At 40.9% G+C, this 22,008-nt stretch overlaps 1 protein-coding gene across 5 annotated transcripts in view; it reads left to right on the top strand.

The window, feature by feature from the left end:
• Positions 1-22,008, top strand: part of IQGAP2 (IQ motif containing GTPase activating protein 2) — a 328,352-nt gene that overhangs the window by 33,381 nt on the left and 272,963 nt on the right. For 3 of the 5 annotated variants that reach the window (XM_064273341.1, XM_023545568.2, XM_023545570.2), the window contains exon 2: positions 20,476-20,575. In XM_064273341.1, the coding sequence (XP_064129411.1) occupies positions 20,476-20,575 (100 nt within the window). Of the gene's footprint in view, positions 1-2,199; positions 2,346-15,918; positions 15,988-20,475; positions 20,576-22,008 lie in introns of those variants that run through there. The other 2 variants (XM_064273317.1, XM_023545569.2) reach the window with 2 other exon arrangements.

The following is a 22,008-nucleotide window of genomic DNA, read 5'->3' on the forward strand; positions in this document are numbered from 1 at the left end:
TGTTCAGCTATAGACTTTATGGCTGAAGTTTTAGCACATTAATTGGGCGATCTCCAGACTAGCTTTATGAGATCTTTGTGTAAAAATTTAGTCCTTTCTTGACCCTTTTATTTTTTTTTTAATTTCAAAGTCATTTTGGGTGCGTTTTTCCTTATGTTGCTTTTTCAAATACAGGTGAGGGGTTGAGTATAAAATCCACAAGTCCAAGCTAATATAACTAAAGAGATGGGTAAGAAGGGAAAGCTCTGCTTTACAATAGACTGCATTACAATGAGGGAGTTAGAGAATAATCAGTAGATGCTAAAATTAGTGGATGAATGTTTGATGGAAAAGATATTTATATACTTTCAAAATGTCTCCCCAGAAATTACTTACTTATTAAACAAAACAAACAAAAAAACCAAACCCAGTGCTGTCGAGTCGATTCCGACTCATAGCAACCCTATAGGACAGAGTAGAACTGCCCCATAGAGTTTCCCAGGAGCGCCTGGCAGATTCAAACTGCTGACCCTTTGGTTAGCAGCCATAGCACTTAACCAGTATGCCACCAGGGTTTCCTACTTATTTGTTACGAAGGGGAAAATAGTAAATGTGTAGTGGAGAAACCTGGCACACATCACCTTAGCCATCTGATTAAAATTAGCATCACCAGTGTTGAGACAAACCAACATCATGTGCCTCAGGATATAATGCTGTGCAAAGCACACAACATGTTTTGTGTTATTCCTGCCAAAAGTGCATAACCAGAATCTAATCATGAGGAAACAGACAAAGCTAAATTGAGGGACATTCTACAGAATTACTGGACTGTACTCCTTAAAACAGGTCAAGAAAGACCAAGGCTGAGGAACAGTTCCAGATCAAAGGAGTCTAGTGAGACATAAAGGAGGCTAGAGCCCTGGTGGCGTAGTGGTTAAGGTCTTGGCTGCTACCCAAAATATCGGCAGTTCAAATCCACTAGCTGCTCCTAGGAAACCCTCTGGGGCAGTTCTGCTCTGTCCTGTAGGGTCACTATGAGTTGGAACTGACTCAGTGGCACCTAATAACAACAACAAGAGAGACATATGCATTTAAATTGTGTTGGTGAAGAATATTGAATATACCATGGAGTACCAGAAGAATGAACAGGTCATAGGAGAAGTACAACCGGAATGCTTCTTAGAAGTAAGGATAGTGAGACTTCAGCTTGCTTACTTTGGACATGTCATCAAGAAAGATCAATTGCTAGAAAAGGATGTCATGTTTGGTAAAGTAGAGCGTCAGTGAAAATGAGGAAAACCTGCAATGAGATGGATTGACACAGTAGCCCAAACAGTAGACTCAAACATACCAAAGATCATGAAGATGGCTCAGGACCACACAGCGTTTTGTTCTTTTATACATAAGGTAACCATAAGTTGGAGCTGACTCAACGGCAACTAACGACAACAACAGAGAGACATATGGACTAAATGCAACGCGTGATCCTGGACTGGATCCTAGACCAAGGGACAAAAAAACGCTATATAGGATATTACTGGGAGAAGTGGTGAAATTTAAATATGGACTGTGAATTGGATAATGGTGTCATATCAATATTAAATTTCCTGATTTTGATAATTGTATTGAGGTCATGTAATAGAATGTCCTTGCTTTTAAGAAACCCACGCAAGATAAATCATATGGAGCTCTAGGCTAGAAAACCAAAAAACCCTAACCCACTGCTGTGGAGTTGATTCTAGCTCATAGTGACCCTATAGGACAGAACAGAACTGCCCAATAGGGTTTCCAATGAGTGGCTTTTGGATTTGAACTGCTAACCCTTTGGTTAGCAGCCAAGCTCTTAACCACTGAGTCAAGAGGGACCCACATTTGTTTTTAGTCCTTAGCTATTTGGTCTGCTTTATTCTTGTCCCTTGGGAGACTGTAAGGGAAAGGCATGTTTGTTGGCAGAAGTGGAATACCGTGTATATTGTGAAAGTTTCCTTATTGTTTTTTGCATGGATGAGTAGCAACATATGAAGAATGGATTAGAACCCTAGGGGGACTGTTTGAGACCTAGATGTGATCATTATTGAATCCTCTGTAAGTCATTTATTTACATCTTTATTTTTTAACAAATCCCTGAATGGATGAAATTATGGAAAAAAAAAAAAACACTAACTTTTTGAAAGTATTTTCTGAAGATTAAGCTAATTTTAGCCATTAATACTGTTTAAGAGAATGCTGTTTGGTGTAAGGAAGATACGAGGACGTAAGACCCAGCGAGGATGCATGGTGTGCATACAGTGGTTCCTCCCAGGCCGAGAACCTGCACGTCCTGTGGCTTCCAAGGATTGGATTCTTTTATCCACCGTCAGTTCTAGGTACTTTTTGGAAATATAAGAAAATAGAAATATAAGAAAGTAAACATGTATCTTATCTGGGGTAGTGTAGTGGTTGTTCTGTCTTGAAAAGAGAATTAGACCAGAGAGATGCCATTTCTGATTTGCAACTCTGGTTCTATGAGATTGGTTAAAGAGACTAAATTTGAATCAAGAGCTATCTCTGTGTTTTGAGTCTTGAGCTGGTTGGATAATCCTAACACATCACTGTGAGGCTTGAGCTGTCTGGCTTCTTTGGGACCCTCACGTGGTATGTGAGCAACAGGATTTGCTGTTCTGTTTCTCTATGAGTTAATTGGCGAGTCATTCAGGCCTGGCTGTCTCACTCAATGGGAAGCCCCAGAGCATAGTGGTAAGGGCAAGATGATGGAGCTGAAATGCAGCCAGTGTTTGCATCTCGGCTCTGCCACTTACCAGCTATATGACTCTAGGGAAGGATAATAGTAATGAGGACAATAATAATAATAATAGAATCTACTTCGTAGGATTGTTGTGAAGATAAAATGAGTTAATATTTGCATGGAAGTTAGAGCAGTGCCTGACATAGAAAAAGCCCTATGTAGAGCATTTGTGCATATAAAAGTACCAGGGGGATTTATTTAACAACTAGTAGTCTAATATTTAGTGCCTGTTAAGTTATAGCCTCGATCTTTTTGAAGAGAGAGAAGTAAAATATTTTGATTCGAGAAGAACTGGGAATCTTCCAATTAGCCAGGTACTGGTTAATCAGTGTTTACTAGCAAAACTTGTAGCCTTATTCTGTGCTTCCAGCTCCCCACCCTCCCTCCCCACACCCCTTCCCTCAGACTCCCATTGCACGAAACTTTTAAGGAGCCAGAAACCCTGGTGGCGTAGTGGTTAAGAGCTCCAGCTGCTAACCAAAAGGTTGGGAGTTCGAATCTACCAGGCACTCCTTGGAAACTTTATGGGGCAGTTCTACTCTGTCCTGTAGGGTCGCTGTGAGTTGAAATTGACTTGATGGCAATGAGCTTTTAAGGAGAAAAGCAAGTCATAACTACTAAGCTCATGCTAAGAACTTATTCTGAACCAAAGAACTTTTTGGTGTGTGCTTTGGAGTGTGTAGAGAATGAGTTTACTCAATTTTACCTCCCAAACTGGACTAAAGCTACCCTTCTATTGTAAGACTTGAATGAAGAAGAGACTTGGATCATCCAGTGTAAAACTAGCCCATTCGTGAGAAAGATGTGGAAAAACAGATGGAATGAGAGAGTTTTGGTTCTTCTTCTACCTGCATTTTTCCTCTTGACGTGCTGCTATACTTTGTGAACACAGTTCAAGGGGTGCACAGGTGGGTTAATAGGGTCATGTTCACTCTGTAAGCAGTTTACAGAGAGCCCAGTGGACCACAGCCACTGTAGGCTTTAGAGGCATGACTGGACCCATGGAGGGCTGCTGGGATAAGTGGGTAGATTGCCTGGAATGAGATGCTTCCCAGGAATGACAGCCCCAGCTGGATTTCCTACGCTGCTGGCACATGTGCTGCCAAGTGAGAGCTTAGCCGCAGTTTGGTTGCCTGGTTAAAGCCAAGCTGCTCGCACTGCCTGAGACCTCCACGCTGCATAACCAGGCCGGTGCACGTCCACACAAACCACAGTGTACACAGAGCACGTCTTGGAACGCCAGTTTTACTCAGTTTGAGGAGTGGTGAACCCTTTATACTTTAAATACTGAAACAGAAATCAGTTAGCTAATGGAGTGCAAAATGGATGATTTTTTCTTAAATTGTGCTCCAGATGAAAGTTTACAGCTCAGGTTAATTTCTCATACAAAAATTTATGTACATATTGTTATATGACACTAGTTGCAATCCCTATCATGTGACAGCACACTCCCCTTTCCACCTCAGGTTTCCCATGTCCATCCAACCAGCTCCCGTCCCTTCCTGCCTTCTCATTCTACCTCCGGACAGGAGCAGCCCATCTGGTCTTGTGTATCTACTTAAACTAAGAAGCATACTGACCATGAGTATTATTTTATGTTTTATAGTCCAATCTAATCGTTGTCTGAAGAGTGGGCTTCAGGAATGGTTTTAGTTCTGAGTTAACAGAGCGTCTGGGGGCCATGACTTCGGGAGTCCCTCTAGTCCCAGTCAGACCATTAAGTCTGGTCTTTATATGTGAATTTATATAATTTATAAGTGCTCTGCACTTTTTCTCCTGCTGCATCAGGGACTCTGTTGTGTTTTCTGATGGCACCATTATTTCTTCTGGTCTCAGGCTGATGGAGTCTCTGGTTTATGTGGCCCTTATGTCTCTTGGGCTAATATTTTCCTTGTGTCTTTGGTGTTCTTTATTCTCCTTTGCTCCAAGTGGATTGGGACTAATTGATGCATCTTAGATGGCTGCTCACTAGCTTTTAAGACCCCAGACACCACTCACCAAAGTGGGATGCAGAACATTTTCTTAATAAGCCTTGTTACGCCACGTGACCTAGATGTCCCCCGAAACCATGGTCCCCAGACCTCAGGCCCAGCTACTCTGTCCCTCAAAGTGTTTGGTTGTGTTCAGGAAACTTCCTAGCTTTTGGTTTAGTCCAGTTGTGCTGACTTCCCCTGTATTGTGTATTGTACTTCCCTTCACCTAAGATGATTCTTGTAAACTGGATGATTTTTTAAGGATGAGACTGGAGTTAGATGTTCACACTAATTGGACTTAAAGCTATGCTTCCAGAAACTCCTCTTCACCCATAGTTCTTTCCATGTGTTTACCCTTTTTTTGCTTTAGGGTTATTTTTCTGTGAAAAAGTTCATTAAAAGAGTTTTGGAAGCCTGAGACTGTGTGGGATCAAGAGAGGGCTCATAAAGGATGGTTTGCATCTCCTGAAGGCATGCATGGTGGGTTAAGAGTCAGTCTGGCTGTAAGGCCATGCTCTCCTCATACCAGGTGATCTGGGGCAAATGATTTTGTCTCCCAGAGCCTCTTGTTTGCACATCTATAAAATGGGAATAATGCCAACTACGTAGGATTGCTGGGGGTTAAATGTGGTAATACCAGCTCTGGGAAAAAAGTGGGCAGTAAAGATAGCCTGGGGCTGGGCTGGCTGTGGCCCTGGCTCTGGGAGTGTGGATGGATGTGAGGGAGACAAAGCCTCATCAGCTGCTTCTACTGGCAGATGGAGGCTGGGACTGCTATTGGCCCCTCTCATTCATGTTACAAGGCTTCTGAATGTTGAAATTGACATCTTTATTTTTGTCTTGTTGGATCTCTTCTCTCTGCCCTTCATCTTCCCCATAACCAACCAAAACAAAACAAAACAAAAAACCAAACCCATTGCTGTCGAGTTGATTCCAACTCATAGCGACCCTATAGGACAGAGTAGAATTGCCCCATTAACCAACCAGTTGCTGTTAAGTCAGTTCTGACTCGTGGTGACCCCATGCATGTCAGTAGAATTGTACAGTGCGGAAGTAGATTGCCAGGTCTTTCTTATGAGGTGCCTTTGGGGGTACATGAACTGCCAGTCTTTTTGTTAGCTGCGAGCTAACCAGGGCCCAATGACTAGGTACCTCTAATTTCTCCTGACAGGTTATCAACAGGGAAGGAAGATGGTGTAGGGGGAGTGTCTGGAGCTGTCTAAGACCCCTGACCTGGTTTCCTCAGCCAGCCCTCTAACATTCCAGAAATCCACCTCAGAGGACAAAAAACAATGTGGTGTACTACTTAAGGCTTTCCAACAAGTCAAGGCATCATGATGGCAGTGGATGGAGCACTAGGAGAGGGAATGGGGAACCAAGGATTTTGGAGAGTCAGATCAAGGGCTTGTTGTCTTTAATTTCCATCCCTACTTCTCATGATGCAACTCTGAACATGTTGCAAGGGAAAGCAGATCTGTGCTGACTAAGGATACTGATGAAATGACAAAATGCAAACTGGTGAAATGAGAACCTGGGTTTGAGGCTTTAAATTAATAGTAATTATAGTAATTTATGTCAACAACTTAAGAATTGATACCCAATAAACTATATGGTTCTGTTGCAATTATGTGTGCTAATAAATGTGCCAGGTTAACTTTGTTGAAAGGGCTGTTATTAGTAGAATGCAGATCTGCCCAGCTCACTGATTATGAGCTGTCGTCTGGTCTTCTTGCTGTCCGCTCCCAGCAAGTGCACCTTTCAGGTACACGCTTAGAAGCAGATGTAAAATGTCCTGAGCATTTCCCTGTTCTCCCTAAGAAATAAGAGACTCTTGGGAGGATGGAGAGGAGTGGCTTTGCTTAGGTATGTTTCCATAAAAATGAAGACTTCAAAGGCTGAGGAGTAGAACAGAAGACAAAGAACAAAAGTGTATCTTGAAAGTGTGTGTACGATTTTCTTATTCTTCTCGTCTTTACTTTCTACACCTGTTTCCCCACCCAACTTACTTTCTCTCCCCCTCATAAACCTGACCTCAAACTCTCTTAAAAATAGAAAACCATGTCTGATTAATCCCATCATCAAATAATCTCCTCCTTGACTTTTCTTTGTATTATACGTTTTGTTGTTAGCTGTCATCAAGTTGGCCCCGACTGGTGGTGACCCCACGCGCAGCAGAAGGGAATGCTGCCCAGCTGTGCGTCATCCCCATGACCAGGTGTGGATTGGACTGTTTTGATCCATAGGGTTTTGACTGGCTGATTTTAAGTATATCACCAGACCTTTCTTCCTAGTCTGCTTGGTCTGGAAGCACCACTGAAACCCGTTCAGCATCATAGCAGTACGCAAGCCTCCACTGACAGACGAGTGGCGTCTGTGCATGAGGTGCATTGGCCAGGCATCAAATCTGGGTCTCCCATATGAAAGGCGACAATTCTGTCTCTGAACCACCAATGCCACCTACCATAGTTACCTTGTACTTTTTCATAAGGGACGCTGTAACTTTTTTCCAGTTTCGCTGAGCTATGCAGGCACAGAGTCGTTGCTCCCACCGCATCCGATCCCTTCCCCCTACCCCTGAAGTACACTGCATGTAACTACTTAAACCATTAGAGACTTTGCCGCAAACCAAAGCACATTCTGTTTTTGTTATATTTATTTGGTTTTAATTACCAGGCACTTGGAAGGCATTTTAGGACTCGGCATCACCCTAATTCTCTGCCAACATTTTGCACCTAGCGGACCATGAGTAAAGACCAGTTCCCATCCTCGTTTGGCTCCGTAATTGTGGGCGCTTCTGCGGCACAAATGCTGGCCTGGCTCTGATGTCTGGAGCAGACACAATGACTTAATTCTGATTTTTTTTCTGACTCCCCTAGGGAACTTGTTGTAGCTGACACATGCAGAAAATTTGGCTATCTCCTCTGGTCTGACAGTAGACATGTAGCGTGAGGGGATTTACATGCAGTACCCTGGTCTGGTCCTCAGCCGAGAAAGAAATGCCTGAGGGAAATCAGTTATTAATTTAAGTCTGAAGCAGAATAGCATGGATTATATTTAAGGTGGTTGCTGTTCTGCCTGTTGTATAAAGTTCTCTTGTGACCGTGACAGGACTAAAGAATCATACTATCTCATAACCTTGGTGTCTTTCATAGTATGTTCAGAAACATTCATTTTTCTAAACTTGGGATCATCTGCTTTCTAAGAGCAATGTGTTAGAAGGAAAAGCACACACACACATGCACACACACACACACAACCAGAATGTATTCAGCTTTGTTGCCCTTGTGCGGTTAATTCTTTCTTACAAGAGAGCTTTTACCAATGTGTTTTATACACTTCCCAAATAGTTTACAAAATCATGGGTTGTATACCATTCTCTTTGGCTTGCAAACTCAGTGTTCGCATCACCCACTCCTGCCAACTCAACTCCCTTCCCACATCAGCCATTCCATTTCCTCCTACTGCCCTCTGGACTGTGGTCTCAAAGAAGAAAAATGTGTTTGCTCTAAATATATTAGGGTACCTCCAAAACACTAAGTTTTGTAAAAAACCTAAACAAAAGCCAAGAGTAGGTTCTAATTACAGGCCAGCTGTGTGATCTCCTACCTCTGGGACTTTGTGCAAAGCACTTAACCCATCTTAGGCTTAGCCTAGGTGGAGGTGATAATATTCATCCTGTCTATCTCATGTCTCTGATCTAGTCATATGAGATAATATATATGTGTTAGTGCTTTATAAACGTGTATTTCTTCTATGAAAAGGGAGACCTCAGCTTACTTGTTTCGATGCTTGATGTTGGCACCATATCCAGGGTTGTGTGATTTCTGACTCGTTTGGTCTTCTGCTGTATGGTCCAATGCTTATTTTCATGTCCTACTTTAAACTAATGCAACTTCTTGCTCGTGGGAACTAGCCTAATCTGTGTTAGTCCAAAATAGAATCAAATTGAAATGTATTCTTGATCCATGACTGTATTGTCAACATATCCCCATTTGCATAGTATGATCTATTTGAGAGCTGAGTTTTTGGCAATATTTAAAAAATTGGCTATCCTACATCGTGTGTTAATTCAAACTCACTAACAAATAGCATATGCTTGCTTTAATAGTACCCTTCTCTTCCACTTCATAGCCTTCTAATTGACTCTGTTACATTAGTCAAATTTCTCTTCCAAATATAAGTTTAAAGGCACCTCATTCATATATCCTTAGAACAGTGGAATGCTTCCATGTCTTTTTTCCTCCGTTCTATTATACGAACTTGTCTTTATGTAGATTGGCATATTGGAGTGACTTTTCTGGTACTGAGCCATGTGCAGTTTCCACCTCCACCATCTCAAGTCACAAAACGAGTTAGTTGACTGCTACGTGTTGGCTTCCTTTTTTTTCCCCTGTACCACCCTCTTCTTCATCCTGTTTATTCTACTGCCAAATTCTGCCCATGCCAAGCATTTCTGTGTTTTTCTTCCGTTTCCTTAATTCGGACTTGGAAGGTTTCACGTGACATAGGCTGTTAGAGTCCACTTCATTCTCCAGATTAGTTGCCCTTCCACTGGTTCTATTTCATTCATCTCTTACCCTCCTTGTTCTTTCTCTTTGGTTTATCACACCCAAGCTTTTTCTTTAGGCTGTTAAGGTACTCCAACAGAATATCGTGGCATTAATTATCTTCTGTTCACTTCCTCTCTGCTGACTTTGAACTTTCTGTGATTTTTTTTTTTTTTAACATAAAAAAGCTGACTAAATAGTCACCTTACATTTTCAATAACAGTCATACTTTTCTAGGAATTCACATGAATCATTTGGGTCATCCTTCATAGTGAACCTGGCATTAAGGCTTATTCCTCATTATTTTTTCTTTTTATTTTTCTGAAATGAACATTAAAATGAATTTAACTTTTTTTAAACTTCTGATATAAATATGGAGCCCTGGTGGCATAGTGGTTACGAGCTCGGCTGCTAACCAAAAGCCCACCAGTTTGAATTTACCAGCTAGCTGTTCCTTGGAAACCCGACAGGGCAGTTCTACTCTGTCCTATAGGGTCGCTATGAGTCAGAATTGACTAGAAGGCAACGTGTGTGTGTGTGTGTGTGTGTGTGTGTGAGATATAAATATATTAATGTAATACATGTTAATTAGCACAGAATACATGGAAAATATGTAAGAATCAAAAAAGGTTGAGGAAAATAACCTTGTTTTCTTCTCGGAAGCGAGTGCTGTTAACATTTTGGTATTTCCTTCTAGGCTTTTTCCCCCTTAATTGTAAAGAATATAATTACATAACATTATATAATTATTATGACTTAGAATATATACACACAAAGGTATATATATAAATTTGATATGTGTATAAAAAAATATATGTGTGGAATTAATATTGTGTATAAATATTTTTTTTCCACTTCACGTAACTTCAGAGACATTCAATTTGCAAGTTATATGGGAGATAGGTGCTAAAGCCATTGATTGATGGGGAGCTTTTAGTATAATCCATTATCCTTGGAAAGCTAGCTAATAGAATTATTTGATGTCTTTTCTATCTACAGATTATTTTATATTTGATAACTTGCTTGTTTAATAATTGTTCATATAATAAATTAATTATTTTTAAAGATACTCTCACAATAGCCTCATAGGGTAGGTAGCAGTATTCCCATTTTATGGATGAGGAAACTGAGTGTCTAGTTAACTAGTTCATGACTGACTGTGACAGTACAAGTACCTTTAATCCCAAACTACTGCTCTTTCCATTCAGCCATGTACAGGAAAAACAACACCTAAAACTCTACTGATAGCCAAGAAATGTCTTGGTGTTGTGCACTGACCTTTGAGCCATTGGATTTATTGTTTCCTTTCTTTTAATATTTAACAATACAGAAATAATTAATTGTTAAATAATACTAAATGTTAAAGTAGTATTTAATTTTAAAACATTGTATATAAAAGTAGGCCGCCACTCACTACACTATTGCCTTTTAAAGGCCCTAGCTGTGTAGAAATATCCTCTGATCTTCTGGGTTATTTGGGTAGTTTTTGAGAGAGCCGTTATCAGTGACTTTCTGCTGTTTTGGAGCAGCCCAGGGAACTGTCATTATATAACCCGCTGAGTCTGCTTAACAGTTGTAAAATATCTCAGTTTCTATGAGATTTACCTGAAGTTTAGGTTACTATATGTGTCTTTAAAATATTATCTATAGAGAATAGGGAAGGGAAAATCATTCAGTATTGGTTTTAAGTAATTTAAACTATTTTGAATTGACTATCTTAAACATGAGACCCTGGTGGCACAGTGGTTAAAGAATTTGGCTGCTAACCAAAAGTTCAGCAGTTCGAATCCACCAGTTGCTCCTTGGAAACCCTATGGGGCAGTTCTGCCCTGTCCTATAGGATCACTATAAGTCGGAATCGCTTGGATGGCAACTTATTTTAAGTCTTAAACATATAAGAAATTCATACTCAAGTGGAGGTGAGTTGAGCTCCTTTTCCTTCTTTTAAGATTGTAGGCACTCATCTAGACTAAAAGATTTTATAATTACTTTCTGTTGTTGCAGTTAAAATTTAAAAATTGGCCTTGGAAATTTGATGTTTGTTTCTTCTTTCCCGAAATGGGCAGGGGATGGGGGATGACAGGCAATGGGCAAATGGAATTCTTCCTGTGCCTACTTTGTAGCACAAGAGGTGGTTGGTCCCCAGAATGTTTTTTGAAATTAAAATTGTCTAAGAAATTTCAAATTTGGGAATCATTGCCTTTTAGATAGACACCCCAGGTCTGCAGGCTGGCTTGCTTTTGTGTTTGTATGGACTTTAACATCACTGTGGTCTGCTTTGGGCTTCTAGATTACAAAAAAATGAGGTTGGACATTCTTGTTCAGATATGCACAGTGGACCAGAGTTAATTTTGTTCTCTTGTGTGAAATTCAGAAATGAGATTATGCTTTTCGGAAAAGGTTTCCTGGGTTTTAAAATCCAGGCTTGGTAGAAACAGACATCGAGGTGCTCAAGTATATTAACATTCTTGGAAAGATAGCTTGGGCCCCTTTTGTATGAAAGTGGGATCCAAGATCCCTCTTTCATATGTAGATTTTGTGCCATCTATGTTGCCGTTGTTGTTAGTTGCCTTTGAGTCAGTGCTGACTGATGGCGACCCCATTTGTGCCGCGTAGAACTGCTCCATAGGGTTTTCGAGACTGTGACCTTTTGGAAGCAGATTGCCGTGCCTGTCTTCCAAGGCACCTCTGGGTAAGTTCAAACCACCGACCTTTAGGCTAGTAGTTGAGTGCCTAACCATTTGTGCCACCTAGGGACTTCATGTATGTTTAAAGAATATTTGCAGAAAAGTATCTATTTCCGTAAAGCCTGGAATATTTTCTGATATTACTGAATAATCAGGACAAACAAGCTTCTTAACTATTCTGCGCCTTAGTGATCTTGTAAATGCGAGGAGATTGGTAGCCAACAGGGACTCTAACTCTCCTTAGAAAGCTTGCAGGCTCAATGTTGGTTTCCCCTCTTTCTCAGCCTGGAAATCTTCTAATGCTAAACTTGAAGATTTGGGGCTTTATCTTATTAAAGGAGATAACCAGAGTCCCTTACAGCCTTGTCTAACCTGAATATCTTCTGAAGTTATGTGTCTGTTTATAAATTTGGAAAGTTCTTAGGATCAGTGATGAGGGCAAAGGTCTAGGAAAGGCATGGGAGGGCAGCTTCAAGTAAAGTTCACCTTCCCTTAGTATTTCAAGATTCCTGCTGTGTTACTATCAGGGCTAGGTAGGGCTGACTTCTGAAGGACACAGGCGGCTCTGCCTTTTTGAAGTGCAAAGCTGAGCACACCATTCAGCAGCCTTTACTAAAAAAAAAAAAAAAAATTTTTTTTTTTTTTTTTTTTTTTTTTTACTGAGCACCTACTATTTACATGGCCCTTGGTAGGCCCGGTGGTTAAGAATTTGGCTGCTAAACACAAGGTCCACAGTTTGAATTTACCAGCCACTCCTTGGAAGCTCTATGGGGCAGTTCTACTCTGTTCTGTAGGGTCATTATGAGTCAGAATTGACTTGACGGCAATAGTTTATTTATTTATTTATTTTTGGTTTGGTAGGGGTATAGAGATGGATGAGATGTGAGTCCCTGTGCTCAGTAACTCATCATTTTAGTGGTTCGATGAAGCCTCCCTTTTTTTTTTTTTTTTTTTTAACATGGATAGAATCACATCTCGATTGTTGTTCCAGATTCTTTAGAGTGCCTGTGAATATGTGTCAGATTGCTAACAGCTTCAACCTCAGGTTTGCCTATTTTTAAAAAGACAGCTCAGTTTAGGGAAGTTTGATTATATGGTCCTTTAAAGTTTAAGATTAAGTAGCTGTGAACAGCTTCAGGAAGCTGGTGTGAAGCCAGATTATATCAAGGGTCAGATTTACTGAGTGTATCAGCTTATTTGAAATCTTGGTGTGGACTTTGGGTTTTCTTATCTGTATTACCTTCCCCCCACAAATACACAGTTTCAGTGTTTGAAATCAATTCATCATTTCTCTTACTTCCAATGCCTTCTTTGGGTGTATATTCCATCTCTGGTTACCTTTATGCTCTGAGAGAGGATAGATATCCGCTTAAGATATTCTCCCTCAGGGAGAAGCTCCTCCCAACTCTTAGAAGGTAGTTCAGATACATATTTGAATTGAATAACGTACCTGGGAATATTCAGGTTGCTTACAGAAATTTCAGTTCACACAGAATAACAGTGTGTACTTAAAAATGCTAAAATGTATAGATATTTCTGTACATTGATGATTCATACCATATTCCTAATTTCTTTCCTTAAAGAAGGGATACACCCTAAAAAATATTTTATAAGACAGAGATTCCCAAACCTGGTTTTTGTGACTTCTGTCTACCTTCTTTCCAGGATGTCCCCAAATACCTAAGCATCCTGTAATTATGTCAAACTTTCATTGTTTAACTATAATAAAAACTTTATGAGGCATCTTGTTTGTCATACTTGTCATTTTGTCTCCAGTCCCTACAATAGACTGTCATGAAGCAGACACCCAGACATTTGTGGAACGAATGAATGTGTTTTAATACACCGGATCTGGTGGTCTTGGTGTCTGTGTGTGTGAGGGGAACACACGGAAAGTTGCTGAAATTAAACAGTGCCCATGTCAACTCTTTAATGAATGAGGAAGGTATTAGGCTGTTTTTACACTGAATTTGTGGAATTTCTTTCAGAAATGGACTTCTTAAGATTCCTTCCACCTGTAAGTTATAGTTCTATTTTAAAACCTTTACTGCCAACTCACTGTCATTCTGCTATTTAAACTATATTATGACTTCCATAGAATGTTTTAAAATATTGTCTTTTAACCAACATTAAATAAAATACCGTCTTTTAGCTAATGTTGTGAAGGACAATTTGTGACTTGCTAATATTTTAGGAAGGAGCCCTGGTGGTGCAGTGGTTAAGTGCTCAGCTGCTAACCGAAAGGTCAGCGGTTCCAACCCACCAGCTGCTCCACGGGAGAAAAATGTGTCACTCTGCTTCCATAAAGATTACAGCCTAGGAAAACCTATGGGATAGTTCTACTCTGTCCTACAGGGTCACTATGAGTCGAAATCGACTCTATGGCAACAAGTTTCAGAATACTTCAGAAAGCTGCGTTCTTCACAATGCCCTCATACTTCTTAGGGTTCAGAGCAGCAAAGAAAAATGAGCATTAGAGGAAAATGCAGTTAGTCAAGTTGTTTTAAGATAAGACGGACTCTGAAGCCACTTAAATGATCTGCTTCTTGGGTTTGGCAGTGACAGGCCCCTTCTCAGCCTCACTTAGATCTTAGCAGCACCCTGGCACAGGGCAAAGCAAGGCCTGTGGTGCTCAAGGACCTTGGTTCAAACCCTGGCTCTGCTGCTGAGCAAGTAAATAACAGTGGTAGTCCCGTTCCCTTGCTTGACCTCAGTTTCCTCATTTGTTAAGAAAGAAAGAATGCCTGTGAATCAGGGTAATTGTGAGAATTGCACACTAACATGTGGAAAAGTGCTTTATAGGTAGTAAAGTCATGTCTTAAATGAATTATTTTATCAGCCCCATGATGGATCTTCAAATGGCAGGATTATTACCCATGCCATTAGCTCTTATCAGAAGTTGCCTCTTAGTAAATGTTGAGTAATATGGAAATATTTGCAGGCAATGTCTGTGCCACAGAAGGATCTGCTTTTGGTGTGATTAAGACTTTCTTAAACTCATAACCTGGTCTACGCTTTGGTAATAGGTGACAAAAGGTGTTCCCTGCCACTGAATGAAAGAAGGTTGAAGTATGTGGGGTTGGAGGGCAGTGGGCCAGACCTGTGGCAGGAAAGTAGGGATATGTGAAAGGAGACTCCACAAGGGCAAATATTTTTGTTTGTTTTGCCTTATCCCTAGTTCTTAGACTCAAGCTTGTGGTACATTAAAAAACAAAACAAAGCAAAAAAAAAAAAATTGCCTTTGAGTTGACTCCAACCCATGACAAGCCATATGTGTCAGAGTAAAACTGTGCTTCATAAGGTTTTCAGTAGCTGATTTTTTGCAAGTAGGTCTCTAGACCTTTCTTCTGAGGTGCCCCTGGGTGGAGTTGAACCTTCAACCTTTCAATTTACAACTGAGTGCGTCAATCATTTGTATCACCCAGGGACTCCGCCTGGTGCATGCTATTTGTTGCCATTGAGTTGGCTCCCACTCATGCTGACCTTAGGTATAATAGAACGAAATATTGTCTGGCGCTGCACCATCCTCACAATCATTCATATGTTTGAGCCCATTGTTGAAGCCACTGTGTCAGTCTATCTCATGGAAGGCTTCCCTCATATTCACTGGCTGGAATTCCTCCAAAACTGATTTATTTGTTGCCTGGTGAATAGGCTGTATGAATTAAACTCTAGTTGAATAAACTCTAAGGAATGTTACTGTATCTGCTCCATTAATGATCATGATAATCACAACAAAAGCAGATATTCCTGTGCCACAGAGGTTGTATGCAAAGATTTCTGCATTACTCAACATTTGTGCTTATTTAATGTAAAGAGGCAAATAAAATTACCCCACGTAGATGTTTTAGAGCCTTTTTATTACTCTTTTCTTGGTAAGAGATTGTTTGTTCGTCTAATATCTTTATGGAGCCTGCAGCATGTAAGGACGCAAATATGTCTTCCAGGAACAAAGCAGTAGATACCACAAGGAACCCTGGTGGCGCCATGGTTAAAGCTCAGCTGCTAACTGAAAGGTCGGTGGTTTGAACCCTCCAGCCACTCTTCAGGAGAAAGGACCTGGTGAATATGCTCCTGTAAAGATTGTTGTTGTTGGGTGCCATCAAGTTGGTTCTGACTCGTAGCAATCCTGTGTACAACAGAACGAAACACTGCCTGGTCCTGGGCCATCCTCACAATCATTGTTATGCTTGAGCCCATAGTTGTAGCCACTGTGTCAATCCATCTCATTGAGGGTAGTCCTCTTTTTTGCTGACCCTCTACTCTACCAAGCACGATGTCCTTCTCCAGGGACTGGTCCCTCCTGATAAACACGTCCAAAGTATGTGAGACAAAGTCTCACCATCCTCACTTCTAATGAGCATTCTGGCTGTACTTCTTCCAAGACAGATTTGTTCTTCTTACAGTCCATGGCATATTCAGTATTCTTTGCCAGCACCACAATTCAAAGGCCTTGATTCTTTTTCGGTCTTCCTTATTCCTTGTCCAGCTTTCACGAGCATGAGACAATTGAAAACACTGTGGCTTGGGTCAGGTGCACCTTAGTCCTTAAAGTGACATCTTTGCTTTTTATATACTCGAAAGAAGTCTTTTGTAGCAGATTTGCCCAGTGCAATGCATTGTTTGACTTCTTGACTGCTGCATCCATGGGCGTTGGTTGTGGATTCAAGTAAAATGAAATCCTTGACAACTTCAGTCTTTTCTCTGTTTGTCATGATGTTGCTTATTGGTCCAGTTGTGAGGATTTTTGTTTTCTTCATGTTGAGGTGTAACCCATACTGAAGGCTGTGGTCTTTGATCTTCATCAGTAAGTGCCTCCTGTCTGCCATGGTTGACCCTGCTGGTATTTAAATACCTGTGGCATAGCTTCCAGCATCACAGCAACACACAAGCCCCCACAGTATAACAAACTGATAGATGCGTGGGGGCCCATAAAGATTACAGCCTTGGAAACTCTATGGGGCATTTCTGCCCTGTCACATAGGGTCATTATAAGTTGAAATCAACTCAATGGCACACAAAGCAACATAGATACCCCAGGAGGTGCCAGGAGAGAGAGTATTTTGAGCTGAATCAGGGAAGACTTCGTCCAAACTCCTTGAATTGAGCCTGGAAGGTAGAATTCTATCAGCTGTGACAGCATGTTTCAGTTGCAGTTTAAAGGTTTGTAGTGTGTCTGTGTGTGTTAATTCAAACATGAAGTAAAATCTTTTCTTTGGACAGGGTGACATTAGAGTTTGAGAGCCCTTTGCAGTTGTCATGGGTTGATGAAATCTTATATGATTTGTGGAGGCAGAGGCCTAGAATCTAGGTGCTGCTGGGACTTCTGCCCCCTCTTAGGTGGGTTGGTTGAAACTGAAGGGAGCCAACAGCTAAGAAGGAAGGAGGCGGTAAGAGTGTCTCCTTTTGAATGTTACCCCAGTGCTCACTCACCTTCTTATGTGTTGGGCATGGTGGAATGAGCACATGGACAGTCACCTGGAGTTTTATTTTGTTTTTAAGCTTTAATACGACAGAAGATACTGTAAAACAACAACAACAACAAAATGGGAAACAGAAGGTTTAAACTGAAATTAAAATGAGGAATTGGCAGTTATGGGGTATACGCTCAGCTAGGATTAGCTCTTAAAGGTACTGGACATACAGAGAATTAGGTAATGAATGATGTGTGGGGTGCCTGGTATCTTTTAAGAAAACCCAGGATAAGAAAATCATAACTTGCAAAGTATATTCATTATGGGGTGATTGTTATCTCACTTAGTGGGGATTCACTGAAAGATACTTTTTCAGCAAATACTTCAATGCTGTCTCTGTACAAGAAACTGGAAAGATTCAGGGAGATTCAAAGATTAATCAAAACAGAGCCCTTTCCTCTAAGGAATTCCCAGTTTGGTGAGAGAGATGTGACCAATTTGCACCTGAGGCGTCTGTGATGAGTGATGTAACAAGAATGTGAACTACAGTGCAAAGAAGGGTAGAACAATTTTTACTTTGGAATTCATGGAATTGTGGTTGAGAAGATGTCAAAGGCATCATACAGGGAATGATGAGAGAAGGTGAGAGAATGGCTTTCCAGGCAGAGAGGAGGTCATGAGTAGAAGTACTCAAACATGCAAGGGAGTGGAGTGGTTCTGGAACATGTCACTGTCTGGAAGGAGTAGCTGAAATGTAGAAGAGAGAATGTGTTCTGGAACTTCCTATAGGAAATGGGGAGCCATCAAAGATTTTGAGGGGGGAATAACATCACTCGGACTATGTGTTAGAAAGATGCTTCTGGTATCAGGGTGGAGAATGGGTGGAGGAGAGGTGCTGGCTGGTAGACCATTTGAGGGCTGTGTTGCAAGAATCCAGGGAAGAGATGTTAAAGGCCTGGACTCTTTTAATGGAGATGCAGAGTTGGGTTGTTAGAGAGCTTTTGTGCTTTTCTTAAACTTGAGAGCTCTCTTCTAAAGTTTAGATGAGATGTAGTTTGTTAAAGATAAAGATGCTTTTCACAAGTATAAGTCTTTGTTTCGATGTCGTGGGTCTTGGAGAATGTTTCACTGTTTTAAGAAATGGAGCCACAATGGAAAATTGAAAGTGAGGAGAGGAGACGGGGAAGAAGGTGGTGTTATAGGTGGGACCTCCTGTTCCTTTTGGCACTGCTTTTGTTATATACCAGCCTGTCCTGATGCTCTTCCATTTCTGACCTCTCTCTTCTTCCTTTGCTGGTTCCTTTTCTTCCTCATCCACAAACATGCATTTTCCAAAATTGTTCCATTCTTTTCTTGTTTTCTCCATCCCATCCAAATACTTCTAGACTTGGGCAAATGGGCTCTGCTTGTTTGCTTATCTGGAAAAGTGAAGTAAATTACCTGCCCTATAAAGAGTTGTGAGGCTAAATGAGACAAGGCATGGAAAACACTGCCTATGGCATTGAAACAAAGTAAATGCTGAATAAATAAGCATGTAGTATATGTTTACATGGTTATGGTGTTCTGCTTTGTATTATATTGATGTAAGTTTAATCTCTTCTCTATTTATGAATTCTTGGCATGATCTCAAGTGTTTAGCATGGTACTTGCTCCAGTAGGAGTTCAAAATTTGGCCTTAATTCTCTTTTGTTTGCTAAGGTGATGTTCTGACTCCTTATCATTAGGGCATGGGATTGGAAAGGCTGTCTTAGAAATGAATGGGTGACCTTCACATCCTTACCTTTTCTGCTTGTGACCAGGGGTCCCATTTATGAAAATGGTTGACTGGAGCTGATGGCTGGGGAACCAAAAAGCATACACACTGACATTCCTGCCTCATGTGATCATATCCCTGCTAGGCATACACATTGTCTTCATTAAAAGAGCAGTCTAACAAACTAGAAACCAAATTTACTTTGTAGCCACCAGAATTAAAGTATAGGATTAAAGAGGGAAAAGAGGTCCTTTTATGAGAAGTGTTGTCATGTAAATAAATAGACAGCAAAGAGTTGACTAATGTGACACTTGAGGCAGTGGCCTGCACAGTGTTGAGGCTGTGGACTCAGGAAGTGTAGTCAGGAAATGGCCAGTTGATGGTCTCTCCAGAAGAGCAAGGCTGAAGTGTTAACCCTTGTAAGCTAGGCATGTGTTGGAATAAAGAGTGTGGGATCGAAAACAGGTTGCTTGATTTCTCCATTATTTTTTCTTTTCCGTACCTGTTGGCCAGACCTTGTAAAGGACAAGAAATAGGGAAGGGGGATTTTAGAGAGGTTGGCATTTCTATAATAGGGTTTATCAGTCTTTTGGGTTGTTTTAACCCCCTGCTGTTGAGTCAATTCCAACTCATAGTGACCCTGAAGGACAGAGTAGAATTGAACCATATGGTTTCCAAGGCTGTAAATCTTTGCAGAAACAGACACCTTTCTCCCGCAGAGTGGCTGGTCGGTTGGAACTGCTGACCTTTGGGTTAGTAGCTGAACACTTTAATCACTGTGCCACCAGATCTCCTTCACATTGCATGAGAGGCCTTGATTCCCTCAAGCACTGGAGAAAGACAGATCTTTGTAGTTTCTTTGTTCAACCCCAGAACTTCCAGAATGGTACATGGAGGCATTGCTCTCGAAACTTAGCCACTGGACCACTTCCTCAAGCCCATCAAGCAAAGTTGTTGCTAATAGAGCATGCTCGGACTCATTTGAAGCTCTTCAAATCCTATGGTGTTGTGTCTGTGAAATATGATTGCCTTCCACCCTTCAGTAGTGCTTTTTTTTTTTTTTGCTAGAAATAATATTGCAATATTCAAAAGCAAATCTCTTCCTATGCTTGGGGTTTCAATGCCCTGTCTCTACGATACTGCAGTATTCGAAGGCAAATCCCTTTCTATGCTTGGTGTTTCAGTACCCAGTCTCTGAATGTTCCATGTTGACTTGCATATGAGTTTTTTTTTTAGTTGCTATCTCAAAAAAAAAAAAAAAAGTTTTTTTTTTATCTCAAGTGTTTATCTGATGAACACTGACCTTGAAGTAACTTGCTACTCTCTTCTATTTCTAGCTATCATAGATGATGAAAGACTGTCTGCAGAGGAGATGGATGAGAGGAGGAGGCAGAACATTGCTTATGAATATTTGTGCCACCTAGAGGAAGCCAAAAGGTGAGCTGCATAATCTGTTTGTACACCTTCTGTTAGAGATAAGGTTCTGGGTAAGGGTGTGGGGTTTGGTGACCAGGAGGTGCCTTCGTGGGCAAGTGATTCTATAGAGGTGTTGGAGTTGTGGACGGTCAGGCAGAGACTCTTGTCTGCAATCGGTAATTAAGATTTGGTCAAGCTGCCCGTGCCAAGAGATCAGTGAGCTGGGGGGTGATAACCCCCCTCCTCATCCCACTCTAGTCCTCTGTCACAGCTGGGTGAATACCACACTCACCCATGCCCACATTACAAACTTGAAATAACTTATTTGCAGTCTTGTTGGTGGCAGACTAATGGGAGAAGAACTTGTTCTTTGCAAACGACCAGGTGGAATTGAGAAACAGTTGCTACCATAGCCAAGGTCAAGGCACTAGGGAGGCAATTGTTCCTTTGCCTTCCTTAGAGCCTCCCAGGAAATCACTGGGCAAATTGCAGATTATTTCAAAGTCCTCATGTCACTGGCTTTGATGTGAGGAGTGATTTCTTAAATCGAGTTCCTTTTCCCCCAGTGTTCCCTCGGCCCTTTTACTCACCCCTTTCCCAATGATAATAACTGCCCAGTAGGACAACAGCATACTGGACTGTAGCCCAGTGGTCACTAAACTGGAGAGTAGGTTTATGATAGCTATCTCCTTTTTAACCCATGGGTGTGTGACCACTTAGGGTGTGTCTTCTCTAAAATCACATTGACTCTTTAGACCTTTTTAGATTAAGTCAATGTTGGGTTCTCCAAGGAGAAAGTAAAGATAAAGAAAGTATTTGCACTTAGGACTCTTTATCAGAGAAGTCAAAAGAGCTTTGTCCTTTGCTGGTATAATACTGCAGTGCCCACATGCCCTGGGTCAGATTTTGATTTAGTGCTTCGTGCTTTGATGGAGCGACAGTATCGTTCCATGGACAAATGATATGTTCCAGCCTTCTTATAGACAGTAAACACTTAGTAAGTGGTCATTAGTGTTAGTTGTCTCTGATCACCGGTAAACAGCTATCTACAAAGCTGGAATAATGAGATTTTTAAATCAGTATTTTGTGGAAGAATATTCAGTGACACGTGATAATTTGGCATCAAAATTGCTTCAAGGGGGTTTCTCAGGGTTGTTTAATATTTTAACAGTGTCATATAACTTTCTTTAGGCTCTAAAGGCCAAGTTTTTAAAGGTTATTTAACGTGTCTGTGACACCGGCAGCTAGGTTGCAGGACATTAAAGACTATCAGTCTAAGATTATTAAAAACATGTTTTTAGTCAAGTTGTTGCTTAAAAAGTTTAGAAGAGTGATTCATAGGCATTCAGAATAAATGTGTTTTCAGTGAAAAAGTTTAAGAAGAGTTCATGGAAACTTACCTTCCTTTTCTCACTGACACACATTTTGCGTTCTAAGTTTCTGTCTCCTGTTAT

The sequence above is a fragment of the Loxodonta africana genome, chromosome 2 (genome assembly GCF_030014295.1).
Source record: "Loxodonta africana isolate mLoxAfr1 chromosome 2, mLoxAfr1.hap2, whole genome shotgun sequence".
In the NCBI taxonomy this organism is placed as follows: domain Eukaryota; kingdom Metazoa; phylum Chordata; class Mammalia; order Proboscidea; family Elephantidae; genus Loxodonta; species Loxodonta africana.